This window comes from Lonchura striata, chromosome 14 (assembly GCF_050655825.1).
Source record: "Lonchura striata isolate lonStrDom1 chromosome 14, ASM5065582v1, whole genome shotgun sequence".
Lineage (NCBI taxonomy): Eukaryota > Metazoa > Chordata > Aves > Passeriformes > Estrildidae > Lonchura > Lonchura striata.
Genome location: NC_140716.1, coordinates 9,200,902 through 9,227,193, shown reverse-complemented (window position 1 = coordinate 9,227,193; position 26,292 = coordinate 9,200,902). Strand labels below are relative to the sequence as shown.

At 40.0% G+C, this 26,292-nt stretch overlaps 1 protein-coding gene across 7 annotated transcripts; it reads right to left on the bottom strand.

Moving 5' to 3' along the window:
* Positions 1-821: 821 nt before the first annotated feature.
* On the bottom strand, positions 822-26,118 carry MARF1 (meiosis regulator and mRNA stability factor 1). Of its 7 annotated transcripts, XM_085592350.1 has the most exons (28): positions 24,840-24,971; positions 23,497-23,704; positions 21,883-22,029; positions 21,361-21,558; positions 20,222-20,396; positions 18,663-18,889; positions 17,738-17,855; positions 16,863-17,035; positions 15,681-16,115; positions 14,956-15,125; positions 14,690-14,851; positions 14,269-14,458; positions 13,403-13,581; positions 12,409-12,489; positions 11,836-12,072; positions 11,008-11,127; positions 10,514-10,689; positions 10,058-10,278; positions 9,259-9,401; positions 7,882-8,015; positions 7,184-7,386; positions 6,483-6,710; positions 5,458-5,688; positions 5,138-5,350; positions 4,350-4,410; positions 4,112-4,252; positions 3,366-3,536; positions 822-3,241 (listed from the first exon to the last, which is right to left on the bottom strand). In XM_085592350.1, the coding sequence occupies exons 2-28, from the start codon at positions 23,641-23,643 to the stop codon at positions 3,009-3,011; spliced, it is 4,914 nt and encodes a 1,637-aa protein (XP_085448476.1). In that variant the 5' UTR covers positions 23,644-23,704; positions 24,840-24,971; the 3' UTR covers positions 822-3,008. The 7 variants fall into 7 exon arrangements, with proteins under 7 accessions (XP_085448476.1, XP_085448474.1, XP_021395499.2 ...); XM_085592348.1 differs by lacking the exon at positions 24,840-24,971 and adding an exon at positions 26,103-26,118 and having other exon boundaries at positions 21,361-22,029; XM_021539824.3 differs by having other exon boundaries at positions 21,361-22,029.
* Between the last annotated feature and the right edge of the window lie 174 nt (positions 26,119-26,292).

Below are 26,292 nucleotides of genomic sequence, written 5' to 3'. Positions count from 1 at the left end.
TTTCCAAGAGTATGATATTATTACATTCTTTATTGAGGATTTCCCAGTAAGTTTTTTAGATAGTTATTTTAAAATTGTTTAGTGAACAAGTACTCTGTGAGGTCAAGTGATTACTTATCTGCAACAAGCCTGACATTTATTCCAGCAGAATAACTCCACTTAATGGTCCTGTTGAGTGAGAATATGTCACAGAACAAAAACCAAAAAAAACACCCAAAAAAAGAGAAAGTCAGGAACAGCTCATCCAGCTCTTTAATTTTTCCATGAAGCTGTGAGATGATAAAACAGTTCAAGTTGCATTTTTTTGTTTTGTTAAGATTTTGAATTTCAAAACACCCAAGTGAAAGAAATTTGCCATATTTGCAATTCCTGAGTAATTACCATCTTCAAGCTGGAAAAAACTATTATAACTCAAAAGTGACTCATTAACTTTATTAACGTTCACATGACCTTATTTGAAACAATTTTAACATTTCAAAGGGAGACACCCTGAGGAGGAACACCTGATGTCCACCTGCTGAATTTGCACCCCTTTCTCCATTTTTTCTCTTTAGTATGATAAATAGCACAGCTTCTTTTCAAAATAAACCCTGCACAGACCTTGCGTGGAGAGCAGCAAGAGACACTGACTGCATCTGCAAACAGCTCAATTGTAAAAACTGGGCAAAGCCTCAATCTCCAGAATTTATGGTGTTTCTTTAGTCTTCACTAAACCCCTCTGTTTTGTCTCAATTATTAAATTTAACATGACTAGGGCAGGTCGGTTTGTTTTTTGGGTTTTTTTTTTTTCCTCCCCACAGGTCTTGAGACAAGGACAAGAGTTATGCTTGCTTGAAAATTTTATTGACAACTGTTTGGTCCCAACACACAAAACAGCACTTGAGCCACAAAAGAAAGTGTCCAAACAAAGTAGACAGCTAAGAAAAGAAGTCTTTCTTCTCTCTTCCATTCCAAGGAAAAAAATAGTGCATAAATTGAGGGCTTCAGTGACATTTTCTCTTTTAAACAAACATGAATCTGAAGTAGTACATTTATTTGCTAAATTAAAGAATTTCATGGTTGCAATGCTTTTAAATCTGTAAGTCACATCATTCATTTAACCCTTTGGATAAAAAAATATATTGCAATTCAATTAGCTATTTTGTTACACTATGAACACAACTTCTCAAAAGTATTATTCTATTACTTTCAAACAGCAATTTCAGCAGAATCACACATGAATCCAGGTAAGATATGCTGACCTCCACATGTGGTATAACCACCACATCACTTCAGAGGAAGCAAAAACCTGGTTTTCTTTAGTACTCCAAATGACTTGTAGCTGCATCTCATGAAAATACTATTTAAGGCTGGTCTCTTCTCCAATGCATGCTCTTCTGAAACAAAGATCTAGACTGATCACTGTCAACCTTAGCAAAGTTAAGGTGAAAGCAGATTTTCTTGCATTTAACTCACTAAAAACATTCCAACAAAACTTCTAAATTTCTTCTTCTATAGCAGTATGTCTGTAGAGATTTACTGTGGACTCAAAATACTGTGCCATAATGCTCAGAAAAACTTCCCAGTGTTTCTTTGCACTTACAATGGCTATAAACTCACTACTGGTAATACTTGCCTAAATATAAAAGATTTTATAACAAAATCTGACTAGTAAAATTCTGTCCATAGCCATTGTTCAGTGGCATTTCCTGCTGCTGGCTGAAAAATTAGAGCCTGTGTTCCATCTGTTGCATATTACAGTAGAATCCATCTAAAAAAAATACTCAGTTGGCCAGTGGAAAACTTCTAGTATAGGTTCTTTCAATACTACAAACATTTATTTGCTGCCTGGCAAATACAACCCATTGTAAATGCCATGGTTACCCAGAATGGGTAGAAAGTCTCACACACTGGACAGTTCTGCTAACTAGAGTTAAGGTCATCCACTGACTTAGCCTCTCTCCCAAAGCTGGCCCTTGCAAAAGCCAACACAAGATACCACAAATTCAAAAAGCTGCCAACACCAGGAGTAAGTCTTAGAATAAAAACAGACACAGCTAAAAGAGAGCACATCAAAGAAGGAGCTTCCCATTTACTGAACATGCTTAAAAATAGAAAACAAGGTTAAGCAGAACAACCTTAGCATTTCCACATGTAGCTAGAACTTTCCTTACAGGTGGAAATAGCATCAATCCCTTCCATCACCAGCCATTTTAATAAGACCTGCTCCATTATCTGTAATTTATGCATTAGATGCATATTTCAGAATCTTCCTATCTTCATTTCTAGACACAATGAAAATGTGTGTGTCTGTATCTTACATTCATGACATCAAGACAGTCTTTTCCTTAACCAAACCCATGCCAGACAAGCTAAATATGAGGGAAGCATCAGTGTCCTAGAAAGCTCCTAAATGGAACTGAAAGCTACAGCAAAAACACATTTAAAACAAGTTTTACACAAGACCCACAGTCTCCTACAGACATATTTAGACAAACATTGCCAATGCAGTTACAAGTCATCTGAAAGGTCAGAGAACAAGTTTCCCCTCTGGAGGACAATCAGCTCCCCTCACTCTTGTCATCCCAGGTCAGCAAGTTAAAATTTCTCAACAGGCTTTTGAAAGACAAATCATGCATCTCATTAATACTGTCTGAAACAATACCAGTAAGCAACAGCCTATAGAATACAATATGCTACATGTATGATTACATCACCAACGAGGCTTAAAGAAAATAAAATCTGTTCCGTGTTTGTTGAATTAATATTTTGCTTTTACTGAACACATTTATGAAAAACTGTAAAATTTAAGAATAATTTAACAAATGCCAGATTTTTTTTCAAAATAATAGAAAAAAATCTGCTCTGCTAACAGCTGTGTTCAGTGTAAAAGGAACAAAATCTTCACAGAATACATTAAATACAAATCAATTCCTCTAGGTTTTCCATTAAAATACACATGGGCTTGCAAACAGCTTTACTTTGTGCACAGTCCATAGGTGTTTGTCTTTCACACTAAAAAGAGAGAGTTAAAGCTTGGTTACAGGTGCAAGTGAGAAATTTGCTGCCAATTTGACCTTGTTTTTGTGTTGCTTTTTGGCTGGGCTGTCCATTGCTTCTTTGTTTACTTGGGTTTCAGAGGACTGACAGGGAGGCACTGAAGCATTCTCTGTGGTGTCAGACACCACAGAACCAGAGATCAGCTTTTCTTGAGCTGTGGTAACAATCGTCTGTTTTTCTTCTTCTGTTAAAATCATTATCTCTAAAATAAATAAGACAACTCAATTTACTGATGCTCTTTTTTTTTTTTTTAAACAGAGGCAATAAAATACTCAAAGAGAATTCATCAGCCTGATTTGAAGCAACAAAGGGAGGCAAACTCTTACCTGGGAGGGATGCAGGGCGTTCCTCAAACTGAATGAGGTCTGCAGACTCAAGAACCACAGGATCAGGCCTCAGCTGGGGGGATGGCAGGCAGGAAGGTACTGGCTCACACAGGAGATCAACAGGAGATGTGTTTGTGAGGCAAAGAAGTTCTTGCTCTGTTTGATTAGAAACTACAAAAATAAGGGAACATCTTTCAGAGCATCTGTAAGCTGGGAAGGTGTCACTACTGTCACAGATAAATGTAGCGTCTCCAGATGCAAATCTGAGGATTTCAGAACTATGCTGTATTTGAAATACTAACACCAACCTAATTTAATTAATGTAAATTAATCTCAGATTCATTTGCTGCATCAAGAGCATCTAAGTAAATTCTCATCACAATACAGGAGACACTGATAGCAGAAGCTGCTGCTGACCCCCCTCTCTCATTAGCTTCATGTCCATAGACTTAAATTTCCACCAAATTCACTAATGCTGCTTCCCTGGGAAGCAGTACCCAGAAGCTCTCTCCCTACATATAAATATATATATATGTATTTATCTATATACACACACATATTTATAGACTAGCAGCTCAGAACACAAGTCTAACCACAAACTCAGAGAAGTTCAACAAGCTTTCAAGCCAAAATGCATATTTACACAAGTTCAGATTTACTAACTCACCTTTCCCCATGCTGCTTCAATTATTCTGCTTATTTCCCCTAAGACCATAAATTCCTTATATAAACCAATTTTGCATTACCATTGCTAGGCCCTCCTAGATTTAGTTCCATTGAAGAAGAGGATCCTTGGGTCTCCATAATATGTCCATTATTGTCAGCAAGTTGATTTCCATGATCATCTACATGATCAGCAGGGGGAAAACTAGGTGAGCTAAAACGAGCTACAAAAAGGCAAGTTAATTTGGTTAGTTAACTGAAGCTGCCTCTTAAAAAATATAAAAGAAAACTAAGATACTACTCAAAATTGAAATGGCTTACTTTTCATATCATTCTTCAAGACTACAATTCTCTTATGGCCATGTCCTTTAATCCAGACCACCTATTAAGAAGGAAGCAGAATTGAACATCAGCATGTGCTAAACTCAAAGCTTTTGCTCACTGCCTTTCATCCAGCTTTGCACTGACATGATTTCCAACAGTAAACTAAAGCACATTGCTAATTTGTCCTACACTACTCAAGTAAAGGCTCAAAGTACTTGATACCAAAGGCAAATGATAGTGCCACAAACTGTACTAAATAAACATGAATGAAATCAAATGTTTAAACATGGAACTGAACAATTCCTTTCTGTCACTCTTCAGAAAGATTGGCTTACTTAAAGGAAATACTATAGCCAAAAACTGTCACAGAATTATTCCAGAGCACTTAGGATATGTGGATGACAAGAACATGGCACTTCTGACAAGGTCCCAGAATTCTTCACTCCCAAACCTAATAATGCACTCTGATCAAAATGAAGGTTCAGTACTGTACAACCATTCATTCACACAGACAGAAAATCAATTTTCTCACTCAGAGATGCCAGGGATGTTTACAGCCTTACTAGGAACAGTTCTTAAGCAAAATTTCCCCAAGACATGTGTGCTGGTTCACTTGCTTTTTCTGATTTCTCGGAAGTGTATTAAAAACATAACTGGTACAAGCTTCTCTGAACAAGGTAATTACTCCAGTAAGTCACCCTAACTAACAGAAACTGTGGTTGTGTAACTACTTTTCAACCATGCAGAAATCTCTATGTAATTGTGCAAAACTGAGTTCTTCACACCTGTGGAATTGCTCCCAAGAGCTCTTCTAAATTATTGCATCCATATGCTTTAGGCTGCAGCACTTCTCCTGTGTATTTGCTGTATGCTACTGGGAACTCGTGAAGAAAAATTTGCTGATAATGGTAGGTGTGAAGTAAGGACCTCACATTCTTTGCAAAAACATACAGATTTGTAAGCTTGACATATTCTTCTGCTGCACCATTGGTAAAAACCTAACAGAAAAAGAAAAATAAAAGGAGAAGGAATTAGAGCACACATTTCCATAGCCTCTAGGCACAATGGCTTTTCAAATGTATCAGAAAGGCAAGAGCTTACTTACCTCAACCAAGTAAGGCAGACTCTTCAGGAGTTCAGTTAAGGTCATAAATCCATATTCACATGGATTAAGTGAAGTACTGTGGACTGTTTCATAATGTTGCTTAAGCTGCTCAACTGAGAGCAAGGATGTTCCATCCCAGGACATCAGCAAGACCAGCAACTGGGCAGTCAGAGTCCGCAGAGATTTTCTATTTATCAGCTGAATTTGCTTGCCAGATTCTGTGTCAACCACCTGGAAAAATTTATTGGGAAAGAAGTTAGGGACATAGAAGAGACAGAATTAAAAATAAGATATATCGCTGAGGCTTATTTGAGCATAGCTGTATCTGATATTCCCCTAGTGAAAGACACACAAAATCAAGCATCCTATAACGTGTAAGTATTTACTTTAAATATACAAAACCTCTACAGCTGTACAGCAGTTTCTGTCCACTGGTAGGTATGATTTTACTCTTTGTTACAAGCCAGTTGGTCCTGACCGAGTTCCAGCCTAACACCAGCTGCTAAGTCAACAAAACTGGAGCAACTAAACCAGTGTGCCCACATCCATGTAATTGCAACCTCTTTTCCACTGGGATAGAAGATCACCTAGGTATTTATGTTCAGAGTCAAAGTCTCAAACCATAGCTAAAAAAAGAAAAAAGTAAAGGAATTGAAAGCATTAGAAGACTGAAAACTGCTACAGTTAGGAGAAAACTTCTTCACAGTTAGGTGGGTTAAAATAAATACTAGAATCTAGTACTAGAATAGTATTGTTAAAATAAGTACTAGAATCTTCCACTTATTATTTGCTAAATAAACATGAGTATTCTCAGAGAATGTTATAAAGTTATAAAGGAGCAAAGAGAACACAGTAAGAATACAAAAACTACATTTAAATCCCTTTTGGAATTTCCCCTTCCCGACTTCATGCTGTACTGCAGAAATATTTCACCACAGGTACTAATCCACGTCCTGTGAGACTGAGAACTCCTTAACACAACCCTCCCCACGTTCCAAGGGATAGCAGCCAGGCCCAAGGGCTACCTTTACAACGTGGCAGAGTTTCTGCATGAGGGCTGGCACGGAGCTGACGTCGAAGTCGTGCAGGCGCAGGGCGTAGCCGAAGGTCCTGCTGTACTCGGGCAGCAGCTCAGCCAGCAGCAGGGAATTGTCCTTCTGCGCCCGCAGCAGCTTCACCAACTGGGCAGCCACTGCCTTCACCTGCTCCACCTCCGTCAGCGTGAGAATCTTCTCCTCCCCACACTCCAGCACCTACAGAACACAAGTGACACTTTGCTGAGGGGATTGATGCAGTCTGGATGAACAAAGTGTAAGCTGCAGCTCAAACTCAGGGGCTGCAGGCAGGGATTTGCTGTGCACCAGGGCTCAGCCACCTCAAAAGCTGTTTGTACAGCAAGCAAAACAATGTAATGTCTGAAATAGAACAAAACAAGCAGCAAAACTGTTAGCTTTTTTAAAACAAACTGAACACAATTATAATAAAACTTAGCTCCAATTTTCAGACACTGAATTTTGTTTGAATTTGTTAAGTCTCCTGAACGTGCTCAAAACCATGGACCATTTTACCAAAATGGCATTAAGATTTTCTTAAATACAGCTGTCTAAACATTACAGATGCAGAGTTTATAACTCACACTAAAGTTTGTGAGAACTATAACCCCTGCTGAAACAGTTGTATACATTACAGAAAAATGCTTTAGTCCAGCTTATGATTTTGAACTTACAAGTAAGACATCTGGTATGGCTTCAAAGAGTTCAAGTAGTTTTGTAAACCCATAGTAAGCGAGTTTGCACTGGCGCCCAAAGTGGTGATGGTAACAAGGAATAAATTTATTGAAGGGCATTCGAAAATGGGGCTGGTGCCGCAGCAGATCCACCACCTCCTTGGAAAACTGCTTGGTTCTTTCAATTTCCTCCTGGGTACGTTCTAAAATTAAAAAAACAAAGCAAGAGCTATACGCATCCCAATACATTTATGAAATGCAACAGAATACAATAAGCAAACAGCATGATCATATATTATGCCAAGTCACTCTTTTCTTTTACCACTGAGACCTTTATTAGACTTACAAGTTTAAAAATCCAGAATAGTCAGGTTATCAGGCCTTTAGAAGGTTTTTAAATGGCCAAATATGTTGGTGTTTTTTCCTGTGTGGAAACAATCCACTGTCTGATCATTCCAAAGAAAGCTGAAGTAGTAACATGATTTTATGCTTTCTGCCACCTGTTTTCCTGTCTGTTCTATCTTAAGCATTCAGAGAATGACATTCTTGATTTGCTAGAACATAGTAACTTAGTTATAAAGGTATAAACACAATTATAAAAAATCCAAGTCACTCCTACACACTTGAGTAATTAAAGCTTCAGAACAGTCAAAGAACAACGTATTTAAAAACAGCACAAGAAACTTTCATGGCCATACCTCTTTTAGGAATACAAATCACCATTTCATTGTCTTGCTGTGACAAACAGATGGTTGTATCTGGAATTTCTGATATAATATCAGCCAGTTCACACACTCCATACTCAGTAACATCCCAATCCTTAGAGAAACACCTGCAAGTTTCAAAAAATTGTGTGTAATACAAGTATTAATGTGTGCTGGGTAGGCAAAAAATACATTCTTTTGCAAGTTGAGAAAGTAAACCTCAAATCCTAAAAAACAATTTCCACATTAGCAGTGATACCATCTTGAAAAACAAAGGCAAACTAGAAGTCCATTCTAGCCAGGGAAGTAAGACTTACTGTCATGTGAACAATCAGTGTAACAAAGAGCTGTACAAATCAACTAGTGGTTTTAAGTGCTTTAGGAAAATGTAATTGTGCTGTGTATAAAGCCAGCTGGCTGCACTTCTAATACTCTGTATTTGCTTAATAGTTACAGCCATACGTTCTTTTAAACAGAAAAAACAGGTCTCAAGAGAAGGCAGAGATCATCTCCTGGAAAACATCATATTAAAGCTTCCCAAGACTGCAATATATTAAAATGCATTTACTCTTCCCACTTCTCCAACCAAAATCTCTCAGGAGCAAGAACACTTGACAAACACTCTTATTCAACAAGTGGCCAGTGCTGACTCTACATTAAGTAGATTTATAAACAACCAATAATGTATTTTTGCCAAGAGTGGAAATAGGAGAGTGCACCCCCAAGAAGGAGCTGCTGGCACACAATTTACAACAGCACACACACAAAAAGGTAGATTCACAGGTAGCTCCAAGATGCCATGGTTTGTTTAAAGCACCCAACTATTACCTTCTATATTTCTATTAAAGAAAGTATAAATCTTGGTTCTTTAAAAAACCCAAACAAAACCCTACCTTTTAGGATGCTAGCTCAGAAGTTTACAGATAGGTGTTACTCCTAATTTTTGCCACAGCTAGATCCAGTTAAAGTAGTAAAAGTAACTCCTGGCAGATAATCTATTCACGTTATAATTCCTTCTGAAAAAAACCTAAGCTAAGTTTTTCCTTTACTGTTCATGTTAATGTGCCATGACCTACTTGCTTAAATCCAACGCTGCAGTCATGGCTTCACTGAGAACTAATGAAATACAATAACCTATTTCCAACCCCAATGAAGTTAAATGAACCTAAAGTACTAAAAGAAGGAATAAAATATGGCAGAGAGCTTTTAATTTTTGTTTTCATTGGAAGTGTGAACTTCCATTTTGCAATGAAAAGACAATGTTGTCACCGCAGTTTTGTTTTGAGATTTTACGTGATGACTCCTCTTGCACTAGGCATTAAAATCACCATCAATAGACAGGTCCTGCACAGTTTCATTAAGGCAACTTACCAGTGATAAGCCTGCAAGAATTCCCTCACAATAACTTGCTTGCTGGCCTGGGACTTGAGCAGCTTCAGTAAATCTTGAGTGAAGCGCTTCACCTGAGCTCTGTGCGTTAGCGTTAACAAGCGTTTGGAACCCATGCCAAGAATCTGAAAGCAAATCAGATTTGGTCACTCACACCCAGCACCCTCAGAAAAAGGCATTTAAAAGCCAGTATTAGTATAGGTAGGCTAGAAGAAGAATATAATAGAGAGAGCATCTGGAATGGCAGCTTCATGAGACCACCCACTTTCAGTACTAACAACTATGCCCTTGAGAAATTCAAGATTTCATCCGTGAGTGCTACTGCATTTGTATTGGTTATTTAAGAATCCTACAACCAACTGCTGTTCAAAGTTGTAAGTGAATATGACCACAGGGGTTTTGTAATAAGGTTACATGACTTATTTCTCATAGAAATCCTTTCAAGCCAAAGGCAACACGTCTCAGCTCAACTCATGAGTGCTCAGCATTTGCCAGTGTTCTTACGCTGCAGACAGCACAATTAAAAACTTTTACCCAAGCACCAGCCATTGGTAAAAAGCAGCTTCAAACCTTATTCCTGAGATGTCCCCAGAAGATGTTTTGAAAGGGTAGGCATGGAAACAGCATCTCAAAACAGAACACATCTACCAAGGTTTAGTCAACCAGCTCTTTCAAGGGGCACTAGGTACTGCCCAGCATCTGTTCTACAACAGCAACCAGGAATTCAGACGGCTGCAGCCACAATTCCCCAGGTCAGAGTGGCCAGTACCACCTCACTCACCTGCAGGACATGAGGCACTGCTTCCAGCAGCTCCATTAATTTGGAATAGCCATAGTCAGACACTCTGCATTGCTTTGCAAAGTGGTGGTGGTAGGTTGGGATGAATTTGCTGACAGGGATGACACAGGATGGTTGGCTTTTGAGCAGATCTATCACTTCTCGACTGAACTGAATGAGCTGGGGATTACCTACAGGGCTCTTGGAACGCAGAAGCCAAGGATCTACAAACAAAAAGCCTTATTATTGCACCTCTCACGAGTACTCTTCTACCAGATACTTTACTTATGGATTGAAGCTACAGCATAGGAGAAAAGTATGAACATTCAAACTGAAAGCTTCTCCTCATGAGAAGTTTAAACAATTATACATGTTTATTTTATTAGCAGGACTTATTAGCTTATTTTTTAGCATTAAAAAAATTAGTTAAGAGAAAAAGTTTCAAGCAGAAATATTTACCTGCAGTAGGAGGTGGTGGTTTGTTATGTATCCATTTGATAACTTTAATGCCATTTTGGGCAGTGGCAATGTTAACTCCAGGAACACAGGTAATCAGATGCTCTAAGGGAACACCACCTTGGCCTTCTGGCACCATTTCAAGATCATTAAACTCTGACATGTAGCAATCAGGAAAACTATGGAGGCAAAAAAAAAGCTTCCATTATACACTAAAATATCACTCCAAAACCAGTATTTTGAGGCATTTCATGAGCAAGAAATTTCAACAACTTACTGACACATTACAGAAATCTTCATCAAATACATATTTTAAATAAGTCTGCTGTTTTTGCTAAACACAGTTTTTATAAGTGATCACTTCATAGTGTATTTATTTGCTCTAAAGGATACCATTTTATGTAAGAACTGAGTTTATACACAACAGGTAATTCCCAAAAAGTTTTAAGGCTTCAGCCTATCAGACCTTACTAAAACCAGAAATTAAAATACTTTACCTTAGTAAAGGCACAGTACCCTCATGTGTCTGTAGAAGACTGTGAACTTGGGGAGCAAATGTCTTCAGAGACAAAACCACAAAAGGAATTCTATAAGAATCTGGATCAAACTCATGTTCACTGCAAAAAATAAGAGGTTCAGGTTTTTAAGCTTACTGTACACACAGCTCTAACATATCTGTGTTCATATAGATATTAAACATTATACTATATGCACATAATATACTGCTACTAATGACAATAGCACTTGTAGTACAGTACAAGCAATTTTCATAATTGTTCCCAAAAAGAATACAGCTACAGCAAATTTCCAGAAGTAACATTTAGAAGACCATATTTTTATTATCTATGAAAACTTTAAAATTAAATTTTAGCCTCACATACCAGGCAGTTAACAATAATCACCTAATAACTGCTCTACTAGCACAAGAAGAAACCTGCAACTCGCTATGAATCACTTACTAAATATAGCTGTAAGACAAAACCAGCAACAATTACATAATGAAATTCAGGTAATAGAAGTCTCTAGTATCTACAACCTTCCTACATAACCAGAGGAATGCAGGGAACCTTCCTGCTTCCATTAATGAGGTGCTCAAATCCTGGCAGCTGTGCTAGAACACAACTGTCTTACCTGGACACACCAACTCATGAGAACTGCCTAGAAAATCCACTGGCCTGTCTCACTACTTTCTGCCTTGTACTTGCAAACATGTGAGGAGTGATTAGAGCACATTATGAGAACACACACCTCAACTTTAATATACTGATTCACTATAATGCTGTTCAAATATTTAAAATGTTTATAGTATTTTATACACAGCTTACATAAAGTCTTTATTCAGGCAATGCTGCTTACAAACAGGCTCGTGATATTCCAACTCTTCAAATATTATTGGACTGCAGTTTGCTGAGGAGCCATCGTGTGATTGTGAAGATCCCAAGGGGCTCTGCCTGGCTTGGCTGCTGGGCAGGAGGCACACGAGCCTCCCACTCCCCTGGTCACGGATGGCCACGGTGTCCGTGAGTTTGTACAAGTCTGAGACAATCAACTTACGGCCAAACCTAAAAGGGAGACATTGAAATAAAGGAACTTTATAGAGGCAGGTAAGGCAATGCTGTAATCTGCATTTTTGTTTAATTAACAAGAATTTGCCAGAAATTATTAGATGCAAAATGTTAAGGTAACTAACCTATCCAAACAAGTAAAACACTGAAAGTAGAACCCTCTAAAAAAGGCCAGTTTGTCACAACTACCTCTGGGTAATTATGCTGTATGCTGCAGCACCTAAGAACAAAAATTCATAATTCTCCACTCTACTACTCTAAGTCACTGCAAACAATCATACATGATCAGATTTTTTTTAAAAAGCACTGTAGAGGAAACCACGAGGAACGTACCTTTTTTCATAGATTTCTATGAATTTGAACACAGGCAAGCAACAAGCAGGTGCATCCTGCAGAATGGACATTGCTTCTGAGCTGTAAGACAAGTTTTGCAGCATTAGCACAAAATTAATCTGCTGTTATTAGACTCCAGCCTGAATTAGCAAGATATTTACAGATACAGTTTATGAACTATGCATGAAACAGGACAAAATGTGTTCCCTTCCATTCCAGCACTACAAAAGTTGTCATTTTAGATCAGGGACATTTCTGCTAATTCATCAGGTCATGTCTCAGAAGGAGTTGCAGCTTTCATAGGTGGTGCTCAGATCCTATAAAATGCACCTATAAAATGCAACAAAACTGCAGCATTAGAAGTTACCAGCCTGGTCATTACATTACAAACTTTGAACAGGCAAGAATGAAATAAATCTGTAAATTATACCATGGCAAGTAGTACATAATTACAGAATACAGTTCAAGAGCTAGTTTCATTCTGTGAATAAATGATAACAGTTTTTTCCTAATGCTTTCTTTCAGTAAGAAATAAAAAAAGGAAATATTTGTATTCTCACTAGCATTAGCACTCTTAAGTTGTATCATGTTCCAGGTAGCAAATGAAATGCTGTTGGTGTTTCCAGCTGTGTACCAACCCTCAAAAACTAAATTCATACACACCTTCTTGGAAGAAAGAAGAAATAAAGATGCCCAGTGTAATCTGAACTCAGCTGTACAAATTAACTTAAAGGTATATCAGTACCATGTAAGAATAGTAGCACAGCTATTAAACCCTCTTAAACAAGGATCTAGAGTCTTCAGATGGAACTTAGAATATAAGCAGTGCAGAAATGCTGAAATAAAACCAGCTTAGCTGTATTTAACACATTCATCAGATCACACAACAGATTTTACTTTACTTCCCTATTATCCCTTTAAGCAGTATTTTAAATAATCTCTCAGCTACTAATACATGCTAGGACAATTAAGAAGATGCCAAAGTGCTTATTACCTAAGTAGAGAGAGTGATTTATTAGCAGCTCCTGTTGCTAATGAGACCTGGATCCTCTTACTGCCAATTTTGTATCTGTGAAGACTGTTGACAGCACTGATGGCTTCTTGCAAATTTTCCATCTGAACCATAGCCTTCAGCTGGTAGTCTGTGTGGGGACTCAGCTCCACACTTTTTACCTGAGAGGAAGAAAATGCCTCATACACTTACACCAAAATCTTAACCCAAGGTAAGTCACCCCTAGAGCCAACAGCAACAACAAAACGGAAGGGAGTGTGATGAACCACAGTCATCAGGGCCATGCAAACAAGAGCCAAGCACAGTGACCCTGGACTAAGGCAAGCCCATGGTATTTCATTAACACAAGCATCATCTTTCAATGTAAAGATTATGCCAGAAAAATGTCATCCATAGATGAGACAAAAATAGGACCACTAACCTCACCTTCCATAATTGCTTTTTACCAATTCACACTTTCCCTGCTTTTGATCACTTCTGATTCAAAACAGTTTGTACTGTGATTTTTAAGCTAACATTAGGAATTCAGCTCTACAGCTTAAAAAGGTTATCCTGTTAAAGCTTAAGTCTCATCCCTACATACTAATGAGCCACTTAGTAAGAATTCTATATAACAAACTTCAGAATACCAGATCTACAAAGACCACACACAAACTAAAAACCTAGTACAAGTGGTTATCTGGTCTTTTTAAAGAAGAAAAACCCCACAATACATCCTTTTAACATGGATTAAAAGTCCTATTCCAAAACCCTTGTTTTTCTGCTCACTTGAACCTAAAACTACACCCCTAAATACATAAACAGGACCTACTTAAAAACAGATTGAATAAAAGAAATTGAGCCTTTACCTTTCCATGTCTTGAGAAGATGTCTTGTAAATTTTGCTGCAACTCTTTTCTGGACAATCTGTAATCTATGTTGCTGATCTGAATGTCTGCACCATTTGCAAAGGGATCAGGGCAGTCTGTACCACTGGTTTGATTCACTACATTGAATGTGAGTGGAGATGATCTATTTGAAAGGTTTGGAGACATACTCCTGGGTAAAATAAAAATATTTATGAGCTGAAGCAACTGCACTACTCCAATATATACATCTCAAAATCAGATAATAGACCCAGATCAAGTGCATAAATTCAGCACTTAAAAGGGTTTTTCCCAGTACATGTGTGCAAACAAACTCCAGCACAAACAAATCAGCTGTGAATAATCAATATATATACTGCTGGCATGTCACCTCCCCTCCCAAGACAGACAGACAGACACTTACCGAGATGACCAACAACTCTGAGACATGAGTAAAGGACTGAGTTGTCTTGAGGCCGTCAACTTACTGAAAGCAGAGGGATAGCTGACCTGAAATACAGTTTCATCTTTATCTTTTTTATCTACAGGGGAATTGGTAATGCTCCTGGAAGCAGAGGTCTCTTTTCTATTTACAAATATATACAAGAAAAAGAAAAAACATCATGTTGTAGAATTTAATTAAAAAAATATGTAACTAACATCAATATCTTTTTTTATTTTTAAACATACTTCTGACTATTTCTGGACGATGATTCTCCTGCTCCCATTTTCTTGGTTGCCAGAGACATGGAAATTGCTGCATTAGAGTTACTCTGAGGAGAAGGAATTTGTTCTCTTAAACGTTCTTGCTGGTTTTCAGAATTTTTACTGATATTCTTTGATTCAAGGCGGCACAGCTCCTATGTGAAACAGATAAAAAGTCAGCATAAAAGCACCAGACATCCTTTGCCAGAGGCCTTCTTTCTGATGGAAGGCTAGAACACTGGCCATTTTTTCTTTAATAGTGTTTTCATTGGTATTTCATAACAAGGAACTTTTAAATTTCTGTGGCAGAAGACAGTGTTAATTAGCTGAAATGTTTTGCTACACTGTAGGTTTAACTCTACATCTCCTTAAAACAAACAAAATGGATAGTGATCTGATATGCTTGTTTTAATGAGAAGTAGGGTTAGACCTACAGTGTCTCATCACCAGTGCAAAATCAAAAGCAGCTGGAATTTGAGAACAAGTACCAGCAGTATTTCCAAACTGACAAAAACATGGCAGGGAGGGGGGACAACAACCACCCTCACATTAACTGTCTGTTTCCCAAGCAGATGAACACATCTCTCATTCAGGAATATCATCACATGTAACAGTTGTTCATTTATTAGGACTGAAGAGTTAAAGCAGTAACAGAAGCAATCCTCAGAACACAAGGAAAATCAAGAATAGGGAACAAGGCAGAACAATACCTGTAAACTTTTGACATTTGTGGGTTTGATGACAGATCCATGAACCTGGAATCCTCTCCCAGCAGAGCCTTTGGTACCAGCAGACTGATCATTTGAGTCTTTGTTGAGGAGGCACAGCTTCGTGTTCTTGTTAACTTTTTTGGGAGACTTGACCTTGTCAGTTCCCACAAAGCTAGAGCTTTTTGCTTCATTGAGTTCCTTGTTTTTGGGAGTGAAAGACACTACAATCCTGTTACCAAAAACATCTTCATTTTCCATTCGCTTCCGCGCCCGTTCCGCACTTTCCTGGTTCAAGAAGCGGAGAATTGCGCTGCTTCCTGAAATGCTCAGCACCTTCCCCCCACAGTTGTCTGACAAGCGCCTCAGGCGATTGCTGACACTTTTGCTGTCTCTGTTTGTTGGCAGATTATAGACATACAACAGCGTATGACAAGCCTGTTAAAAGGGAGAAAGATTTTAATTTATGCCAGAACACCCTCTGGTCCAAAACCAGAGTTCTAACATTAGCTCTGGTGACCATGCCCTCCTCCCACCACCCCCATCCCATCACCAAGTCATTCCTTTCACAGCACCCAATTTGATTGAAAAACCTCTTATACTAAGGTGGAGCCTCAAACTTCTCCAATATAAGTCAGAATAGACTAGAGTCCCTTATCTATGGATCAATACCTGATCAATTCTCCACATGAGAAAGCACCATTGTTAACTATCCAATAACCTGTATTATATACATGCATGTGAAAGCATAGGTCAGGAAGTTATTCCAAGAAACAAAAAGTCATGAGTACTGTTCAAAGGGAATCGCCAAGAAAAGGCACAATCACTCAAAACTTAGAATGCATCACTAAGATGTCTTAATGCACAATTAAGTTCTTACCCAAACTTGTTGCAAGGGAAAGAAAGCATGTAAGATACATTATCTGGTAAAATATTTATTGGTAAGAATGTGCCTTTACTATATCACTTTTTAGTTAACCACTTTCACATTTCATATTTCACTCTTCCTGCCTGAAAGCAGAAAGCAAACATTCACATGGTAGTAACTGAAATACAGTGGCCAAATACACAGGAGGCATCATAATTAATACATGTAATTTCAGCCTGGTGTCCTCCTAAATTACAACAAAAAACTGCAATTTGACACTTGGAAACATCTGCTGCATAGAGAATTAAAATCTTTACCGGCATTTTCAGTGGTAACCTTGGTGGCAAATCTGAAATAAATTCTTCAAAACAAATAAGTTCATGGGCATGATGCAAGAGTGCTTCTGAAGCTTGGTTTTTATGTACCAAAATGATTCGAAAACCATGTCGATGTCTCAGGTCACTCAGTTCCAAAGCAAAATTCACATCCGCTGGAGGGGAAAAAAAACCAGAATAGGCAAGAAAACACTTGAAAAATCTGAAACATATGACTGAAGAAAAAAGCCCCACAAATCTCACTCAACAAGTTCTATTTCTCATTGGAAATTTCCAATGAAAAAGCACCAACAGCTAGAAGGCTTCTCAGCCATTATTTAAATCAGCAGTTCACATTCAGTTTCAAGACAAGGACTTCCTTTTAACAGCAGCTTGTAGCAATTCATCAGCAGGGCACTGGACTGGTACTGGGTATTTCTACAGGAAACATTTCTTCAGCTTTAGGGAGAAACCCAAGGCCAACACACAGCAATTCAATAGCTACATAATATAGAATATGCTGCTATGAGAATTAAAAACATACATTTTGCTCAGACCATGTACACAACTCCATGAGTTTTATTTTTCGAGCTTCCTGCTGAAGCTAAATTTAGACAGCAGTCACACACATACCTACTGACACTCAAAAAGGCATCAAAATCATAACAGTGACTGAACTGAGCCACGTTCTCATCTTACTGCCCCTGTTTTTCCTTTGCTGCCACTGACATTAAGAATTCTTCAACAGTTCAGTTAAAGCTGGTTCTAAACACCACCCTTGGAAATCAAAATAGTGTCATATGTAAAAATGGCACTAAAAATACTATGGAAGAGAGGACCTGAAGCCAGCACTGTAGCCAAGTACCACAAACACTTACTTGACACAAGAACCACAGTGGCAGGTGCAGTGTGTGTGTCAGCAAATCTCCTCAGACTCTGTCGGAGTTTGTCATCAGCAGCATTCTTGGCTGTAGCATTGATGTGTGCAACAGTCACCTGTGGAAATACATGGAAACATTCTGAAGAAAAGCTTCAATGTGAAGGACGCCTACTTCAATAGAATTAAAAAAAAATAAAATACAAGCTCTTGCATGCACTTTTAATTTAGGAAAATTAATGCACACATGTACAGGACAGAACACATAGGGATCAAAAACTGTTCTGTAAGCACTAAACTTCAACCCTAGTTGTTCAGCAATGTCTTTGGAGTGACTTCTGCTGTTCTGTATTAAGGATCACAGCTCATACACCTCAAAAACATTCCAAAAAACTGTCAACCTGTTATGACATCTGCAATTTAGAGGGTGGAAATTTCTGACATAGAAGTCAGCACAAAAAGTTATAAATTTACCAAGAAATAGAAGGTATTGATGGAAAATGTACATAGTGTTAAAGGTGCTCCAAGCAATACCACTAATCTACATCTGTCCTTACCAATCAGCACAGTATTCACTAACAAAGTAAAAAAGTTAGTTTCATAGAATCATATTTCTTTAAGTTTAATAATTTAGATAGATTTGAAGGATAACAAAAACTCCACCACCACATTTTACTGGATGAGATAAACACACTATTTTGAAAACTAAAGCTAAACCAATTACCTACAGATAACAAAATGCAGATTCACTTTTAAAAATCATCACAGCAGCAAAAATAAATCAGTATTAGACACTCCACCCATAAACTAAAGATGCATTACACCCACAGAAGCAAGCAAAGCTTTAATGAATGTGAATCAATCTTGGCACACTCAAAGTATACAAATTCCCAAGCAAGAACACCAAGCTGGTGCAGGTTGGATACCTGGCAGTTGTTAAGCTCCTGAATAACTTCTTTATTTTCTTTACTGATGTCACACACACAGATGAACTCTGCCTCTCTGTGACCTTTAAAAAACTTCTCCCGAATCCTCTGTACAACTGCTACAGCTGAACGGCCAGTGGGAACTGAGCAGTTTTCAATATCCCAGAAGACTCCAATGGGGGGCAAGTTTTCCAGAACCTGGCCTGTCACTGCAACTTCCGGGGACCCTGTGCAGGTATAAGAACACAGCCCATTTTTATCTCCAAACACTGAAAAGATTAAACTTAGCATAGCATGATCTCTGCACATGGGAAGCCTTATGAGCATTCCCAGGAATGCAAGTTCAGTTTTACTTTCTTAAGGAATCCAACAAACCATCAGTCTTAAACAAAAATTTAGTCACTGTCAGATGAAGAGGCAAGAAAACTTTGACTGTACTTTTAAGCTCTCAATCAAGTAATGTATTTTTTAAAAATTACCAAATACCACAAAAAAACTGCTTGAAGTTGTGTAACACTTGGTGCTGTATCTGTAACAGAAGCAAAACACGGAGGCTGTTCAAATTTACATTGTGCATTAGATAAGAAATCTAAACAAAACTGGATGAGATAACCAGTACCAGGATGGTGATTAGAGAAAATCAAGGCAAGATAGGACGAACAGAGTATCCTACAGCTCAGCTCAGGAGAGTGAGCTATAGAATTTATGCTACTGCAGGTTAAGCTGGCATTTCAGCACTCTGAAAATATATTTAAATTTGAACTAACATTATATAACCATTCCATCCCCACAAAACAACTTGAAAAGAGACATGAGGAACAACACAGAATCCTCACGGTTCAAAAACAAGCTAGAAGTTAATGTTACCTGAGAATTTAAAATAAGGCACACCTGACAATCATGTTTGTTTGTGAGTATGTTGGTTGGTTACCCAAAAGACTCACTGGAATGGCATTTGGTAAAAGACACTTGATTGATGTGTCTCACCTTAAAAACCTTAAAATGGATGCAGTTTTAAAGCAACAGTAAAATTATCAATTTCTTAATATTCTGTGACTCTGAAGTCTATAACTTTTATAATAGATATGATTTTGTAGTTGAAGGACTAACATTGCAAAAAGACCAAACAACTACTTCAGACAATATTTTCCTCTTAAGAACACTTGAGAACTCCAAATGTTACACGTTTACTGCATATGGAGTGACAACAGACACTAGACTATGAAAATGCTTTTCAAATATGGCTGAAGATAACTTCTTTATACATCATCAGAACAAAGTAGCTTCCAGTTCAGCAGAATTTGTTTTTCTAGTTGTTAAAACAGTCAAAACAGAGGTAAAATCAAAACTCTAAGCAAACAATACAGTAGATTAGCTAAACAGTCAAAACAAGTAATAAATTTTCAAAACAGAAACAAGGGGTTTTTTTTACTGTTTAGTCTTCTATGACTTCATAGAAGTTTCCAGATAATAGTGCAATTTAAGAGAACTCTTGCTGTGCAACAGAATTTGAAAGTAGAACATCCACTAAATGGAAGTTTCAAACAAATGTGGTTTACCATATTTCTGTGGTGATTTGCCAAGGCTGCTTGCCAGTATCAAACTCTTCTCATTTCCTGTTCCTTTGGTTCCACAGCCATTACAGATTGGGATAGGAACAGGTGCAGTCTGTGCACTTGGAGGAGGAATATTTGGCCAGATTTTAGCAGCATCAACTAGGCTGTTTCTGGTTGGCTGTTGGGACAATTTTTCAGAATACATGTTGATTTAGTATACAACATTAACACATGCTATTCCATGCTACAAACACTCGGCTTCCCTTCTGCAACAAATGACAGTTCTGATGTGCCTTACAATGCTAATTAACAACGGTATGATGGCATGAAGGAAGCTTCTATCCTAATGCAAGGAAAGATTCTACTAAACTCAACATATCAAGACATGCCACCTTTAAGTAGTACTAATATGCATCCTTTAAATAAAACCAACAAAAACCAGAGACCTAGTATACAAAACCTGCACATGGAGAGTAGAAGGTGCGATAATTCCAAATATATTGAACTCACCATTTAGTTCATTAAAATGAACTAAATATAACTCACTTTTATATCAGAAACTTAAATTCAGAAGTTTAAGTAATAGATATTGCAAAGTTGAGTATATTTTTTCACTAGAAAATCCTAGTAATATTCCAGCACAGTTCTAACAAGTTCTGAATTTTACGAAATTGGTACTAAAATATAAATTACAAATTTGGGAAGACTGAACTAAGACCTATCAAACCAAACCAAGACTAGAATATCCTTGTAGCATAAGACGTATTGCCTGACTTACAAATGGCTCTTTATTGATCAGCTGCCCAAGGGTACATCTTAACTGCTGTTAGCCTTTTCTCAGAATCCCTACCATGGAACTGCTTAATTGGAGCTGTAAAGAAGAGATGACTAGATTTGAAAGAAGTTAAAACTCCACTTGAGTACATTACAGATCCCCTGTAGGCTGAACATTGTGATAGCTCTTTTGTCTTCCCATTGCACTGAATGTTACCTCAGGAAAGACCTCAGCTTCATTTGGACTGTGCATCACCAACCAGGGGGATGCAAGCCACACCCACAGGAGCTGGGTTTTGCTCAAGCTACTCAATTTCGACACGAACCACGCAGCAGAGTAAGGAAGGAGAAAGGTGGGGTGTACAAACCTTGCTCAAGCAGTCAGTGCAGTAGTGAGAGCCCTTCAGACACACGGGGGGCACCACGTTTAGGTGCAGAGGGTTGGCGCACACGCGTGGCGGCAGCTCCGGCTGTGCAACGTGCTCGTCCAAGTGCCCCGCAGCCCCACTGGTGAACTCGGGACAGGGGAAATAGCCAGAGGATGGGCAGCTCGGCAGGGCTGGGAACTGATGCAGTTTGTGCATGTTACCATGACAGGGCTGGAAATGGAGTTTTCCACAACAGGCCAGATGCTGACAGGAGGATACACTGTTTTCTACACACATACCAGAGAACTCACTGGAAATTCCTGCCAAATTGCTTCTAGCTGGAGGGTTCTTCAGTGAAGATGCAGACTGATAAGCAAATCCTGACCCTACTTGACAAGTTATCGTCCCAGTGCCTTTTGAGTCTAATACTGTGCCAGGGTGAATCAGATTCCCACCTCCACCACCACCACAATGCATTTGTGGAGTGCAAGAAGAGTCAGAGCCATGAGCACAGCAGCTTACTTTGGGGCCAGGGGAAAGCTGTAGTTGCTGTTGCTGAAGAGGATGAACATCGGGAAGCGGCACTGCTGGAAACAATTTAGAGCCAGCATGAGGAGATGAAGCATCCTTCAATTCTACAGCAGCTTTCTTGTTCTCCATGTAATCTTTCTGGAAAATGAAAGTTCAGTTACATTCAGGTACATGAATGAAACAATTTTATAGGGTAAGAAGCATGTATTTTTAGGGTATTACAAGTTTACATTTAAAGTGCTATCTTTATGACTACTGTTACATTACTGACTGAACATATAAAATATTAAAGAGAACCATGCCAGTTACATGTGCCAGGCCTAAGTACACTGGTATCAGTAGACTTTGGAAGCAACAAACCCAGAGAGCTGTAAACCAAATAGCAAGGAGTCCACAAAACAGAATCAGAAAAGCAGAAAACTGTTAGGCTAAGGCTGAGAGAACCACTCCACAACTTGCAGATCCAAAAATCATATTTTAGTTAGAATAAAGATGTAAAAATTTTATTTAAATTGTGAAAGTAATGAATTAAAAGAGCACAACTTAAAAAAAATAGAAATTACATCAAGCAGGTAATAAGCAGATAGCAAAGATTCACAAAAACTAAGTGGTTTTTGTCTACTCTGATTTAAGGTATCAAGATGTACAAAGGCACAGAAAAAAAAAGAGGAAGTTTTTTAAAAATGCCACCAGTGAAAACCAAGCAAGCTTAAAAGAAGCACACAATAGTCAAGGTCAGAAGAGGTAACCTGCACAGAACACTGCTACAAAACTTCTGAACAACTTCTATTTTTCAAATTGAATTTAATGCATTTCCTACTACACATTAATGAATAATTAATTATTCATTCCTCTCTACTTGATGCTACATCTCATGAAGATAAACTCAGCCAAAAATCTGTCTGGAACTGATTTATATACTAAATTCCAGATTTTTATGGCAGCTTCCTTCCTAACCCTCAACAGATGAAAACAGCAACATACTCATCCATTTCTCTAATGTCTTTACTTAGATTAAATGTGTGTGGAAAGTGCTATTCAACAGAGCTCACTTGCTCAAGTACCTAATTGTACTACTCCTTCTAATCCTTAGCCCTTTGCATCTTAAATGCATAGAATTAAGTACATTACAGAAAAGGAATATTTAAAGTAATGGGAACAAGGGAAAAGTCAGACCTTGTGAAGAACAGTATCCATAATTGCTGTAGCTATTACATCATAATAATAATTCAGAGAAATAAATTTGCCTCCAAACTAAACAGATTAATTGGAAGCATGACCTCCCTACTCCACTCCTCAGCAATAACTTGGCAGAGCTCCCCAGAAGCTCTTACACACTTTTTGAGCAGCCAGCTGCATTATCCCAAACAGCTGTGGAGAGGAAAGCCTGACAAGCAAAGCAGCTTGCCCCTTCTCACCACCACTGGTGGGAGAGCTGTGAACACAGCCAAAGCCCCAAGTCCCCAGGCAGGTTTTGTACTCACCTTGGCAGCTGCTGCCTCCTCCTCCTCCCCTCCCCAGCCCCTTCAGTCAGTAACTGGAGTCAGGCACCCATCCCCTCTGCACTGGGAGCCCAACCAGCCTCTCAGGGCAGGCAGAAATTACCGTTTTTGCACTACAAGGCAAAGCCTTCTCAGCAGCAGAAAAGCAATTAGAAAGTTTCCAGAGCCATGGCTTAGCATCATTCTCTTGTCTCTGAAGCCATCCCAAGGATCTATTGCAGAGGTTCTCCGTCCTGTTTCCTTCCATCATACAGCCAAACAAAAAGGTTCAACATCCTTTCATCCCCCCTTCCTTTCATTCTTCCCACCTGCTAAAAGGAAAAAATAAAAAGCACGCTTTAAATAACTTTTAAAGCAAGACAGAGAAAAATCAGGGTGGTCTTAAGAATTCCGCTCTGTCAATGAACCTGCATAAATTATTATTAATTATTATAGGCATAATTGAATTTAATTATGCCTATGGCCAAGGCTTTAGCTAGCCTTTTAAATAAAAGAATGCTCCTTGTGACCCACAGCACAGAAGAACCAGTCCAGAGAGAAACACCTTGGAGTCCATGGCATTAGCTACAGTCACACAGCTGCTGGCACAAAACAGCACCCTCAGATTTTAAGTGCCCTTTCCTAGAAAGCAGATCCAGGGGGCAAGAGCAGCTCAACTGTAAATACACAACAGGTGCAACTGAACTCAGCTGTTTTTCCACTGGCTAAGAAAACCTACACACAACACACCTGCATTAAGCACACAATATTTAGCATTTAAACAGAGCTTCAAATTATTAAAATAACTTACAAGTGCTTCTGCTAATCCTCAAGCTGCCCTACTGCACATCAATCTAGCTTTACAGAACCACAAAGCAGTAGGGCAACCTAAGGCTCAGTACCAGAAAAACAATGGTTTGCAATGAAACCTTCTTAGCTTCCAATTCCGTGCTGCATTCATTAGACTACACTCCTTCAGGTTCTTTTGTATGTAATGTTAAACACAATAACCATAGAACACATTACATGGCACTACAGCTACCTCTGCATTGTTTTTAACCTCAAAAGAAGTTTTACTTTTTCTTTTAAGCACAAATATTTATTCACGCGAATTCCAACATTTATCCAAATTATCCAAAATTTATGCTGCCTACAATATCAAGTTCATTAAGTTTTACAACTCCAGAGCACGTTACTTTTGCATGTGTTTGACAGCAGCGGTTTATTCGGAATTAAACCGGTAACTGAAAAGAGTCAGCGTGACATTAACCCCACACGCCCGCGCTTTGCCCTCTGCTTCCCGAGGCTCCCGGGGCGCTTCCAGCCCGGCCGCCCCCACAGCGCTGCCGGGCCGAGGCGGCCGCAGCCCCGGCCGCAGGACGGGCCGTGCCGCGCGGGGCCGGCGCTCGGCTGCCGCAGCAGCCCCGCGCTGCCGCGGGCCCGGCCGTGCCCCCCCGGCCGCCTCACCTGCGCCGGCCCCGCCGCCCCGCGCCGCCGCCACCGCGGCCCCGCCGGCCTTTGTTGTCCTCCCTCCTCCCGCTCCGCTCCGCCTGCCGCCAGGCGCCCCGCGCCGCAAAGCGCCGCGCTGCCGCAAACCGGCCGCCGTAACGCGCCCGCCTCCTTTAAAGGGCGGCCGTGAGGCGGGCCCCGGGCGCTGCCAGGGGGGTAAAACAGATACACGGGTAAAACATACAGAAACCCGGGTAAAGCACAGAGAAACACGGGTAAAGCACAGAGAAACACGGGTAAAGCACAGAGAAACCCGGGTAAAACATAGAGGAACCCGGGTAAAACACACAGAGAAACACGAGTAAAACACAGAGAAACCTGGGTGAAATACAGAGAAAGCCGGGTAAAACATACAGAAACCCAGGTAGAACACACACAGACCTGTGTGGAACACAGAGAAACCCGGGTAAAACCCACAGAGAAACCCGGGTAAAACCCACAGAGATCCGGGTAGAACACACAGACCCGGGTGAATACGCACAGACCCGGGTAAAACACGCACCACAGACCCGGGTATAACACGCACAGACCCGGGTATAACACACACAGACCCGGGTGAACACGCACAGACCCGGTATAACACACACAGACCCGGGTGAACACGCACAGACCCGGGTATAACACGCACAGACCCGGGTGAACACGCACAGACCCGGTATAACACACACAGACCCGGGTGAACACGCACAGACCCGGGTATAACACGCACAGACCCGGGTATAACACGCACAGACCCGGGTGAACACGCACAGACCCGGGTGAAACACACACAGACCCGGGTGAACACGCACAGACCCGGCTATAACACGCACAGACCCGGGTATAACACGCACAGACCCGGGTGAACACGCACAGACCCGGGTATAACACGCACAGACCCGGCTATAACACGCACAGACCCGGGTGAAACACGCACAGACCCGGGTATAACACGCACAGACCCGGGTATAACACGCACAGACCCGGGTGAACACGCACAGACCCGTGTATAACACGCACAGACCCGGGTATAACACACACAGACCCGGGTATAACACGCACAGACCCGGGTATAACACGCACAGACCCGGGTATAACACGCACAGACTCCCGGCGCAGAAGCCGTGAGTGCCCGCGCAGAAGGGCCCGCAGGGAGGGCTCGGAGCAGGGCCCGGGCTCTGCTCCCCGGGCCAGCAATGGCACAGCAGGAACGGGCAGGAATTGATGCCCAGGAAGCTCCACCTGAACACGAGGAAGAACTTCTTCCCTGGGAGTGCCCAAGCCCTGGGACACATTGTCCAGAGAGGCTGGGGAGTCTCCCTCGCTGCAGATATTCCAGCGCCAGGGAGGTGAGACCAGCTGCCTTCCTGTAGTCCCTTCCAAGCAGAGCCATTCACGGGTCTGTGACAGCGGGATGTTGGAGCAGTGGAGG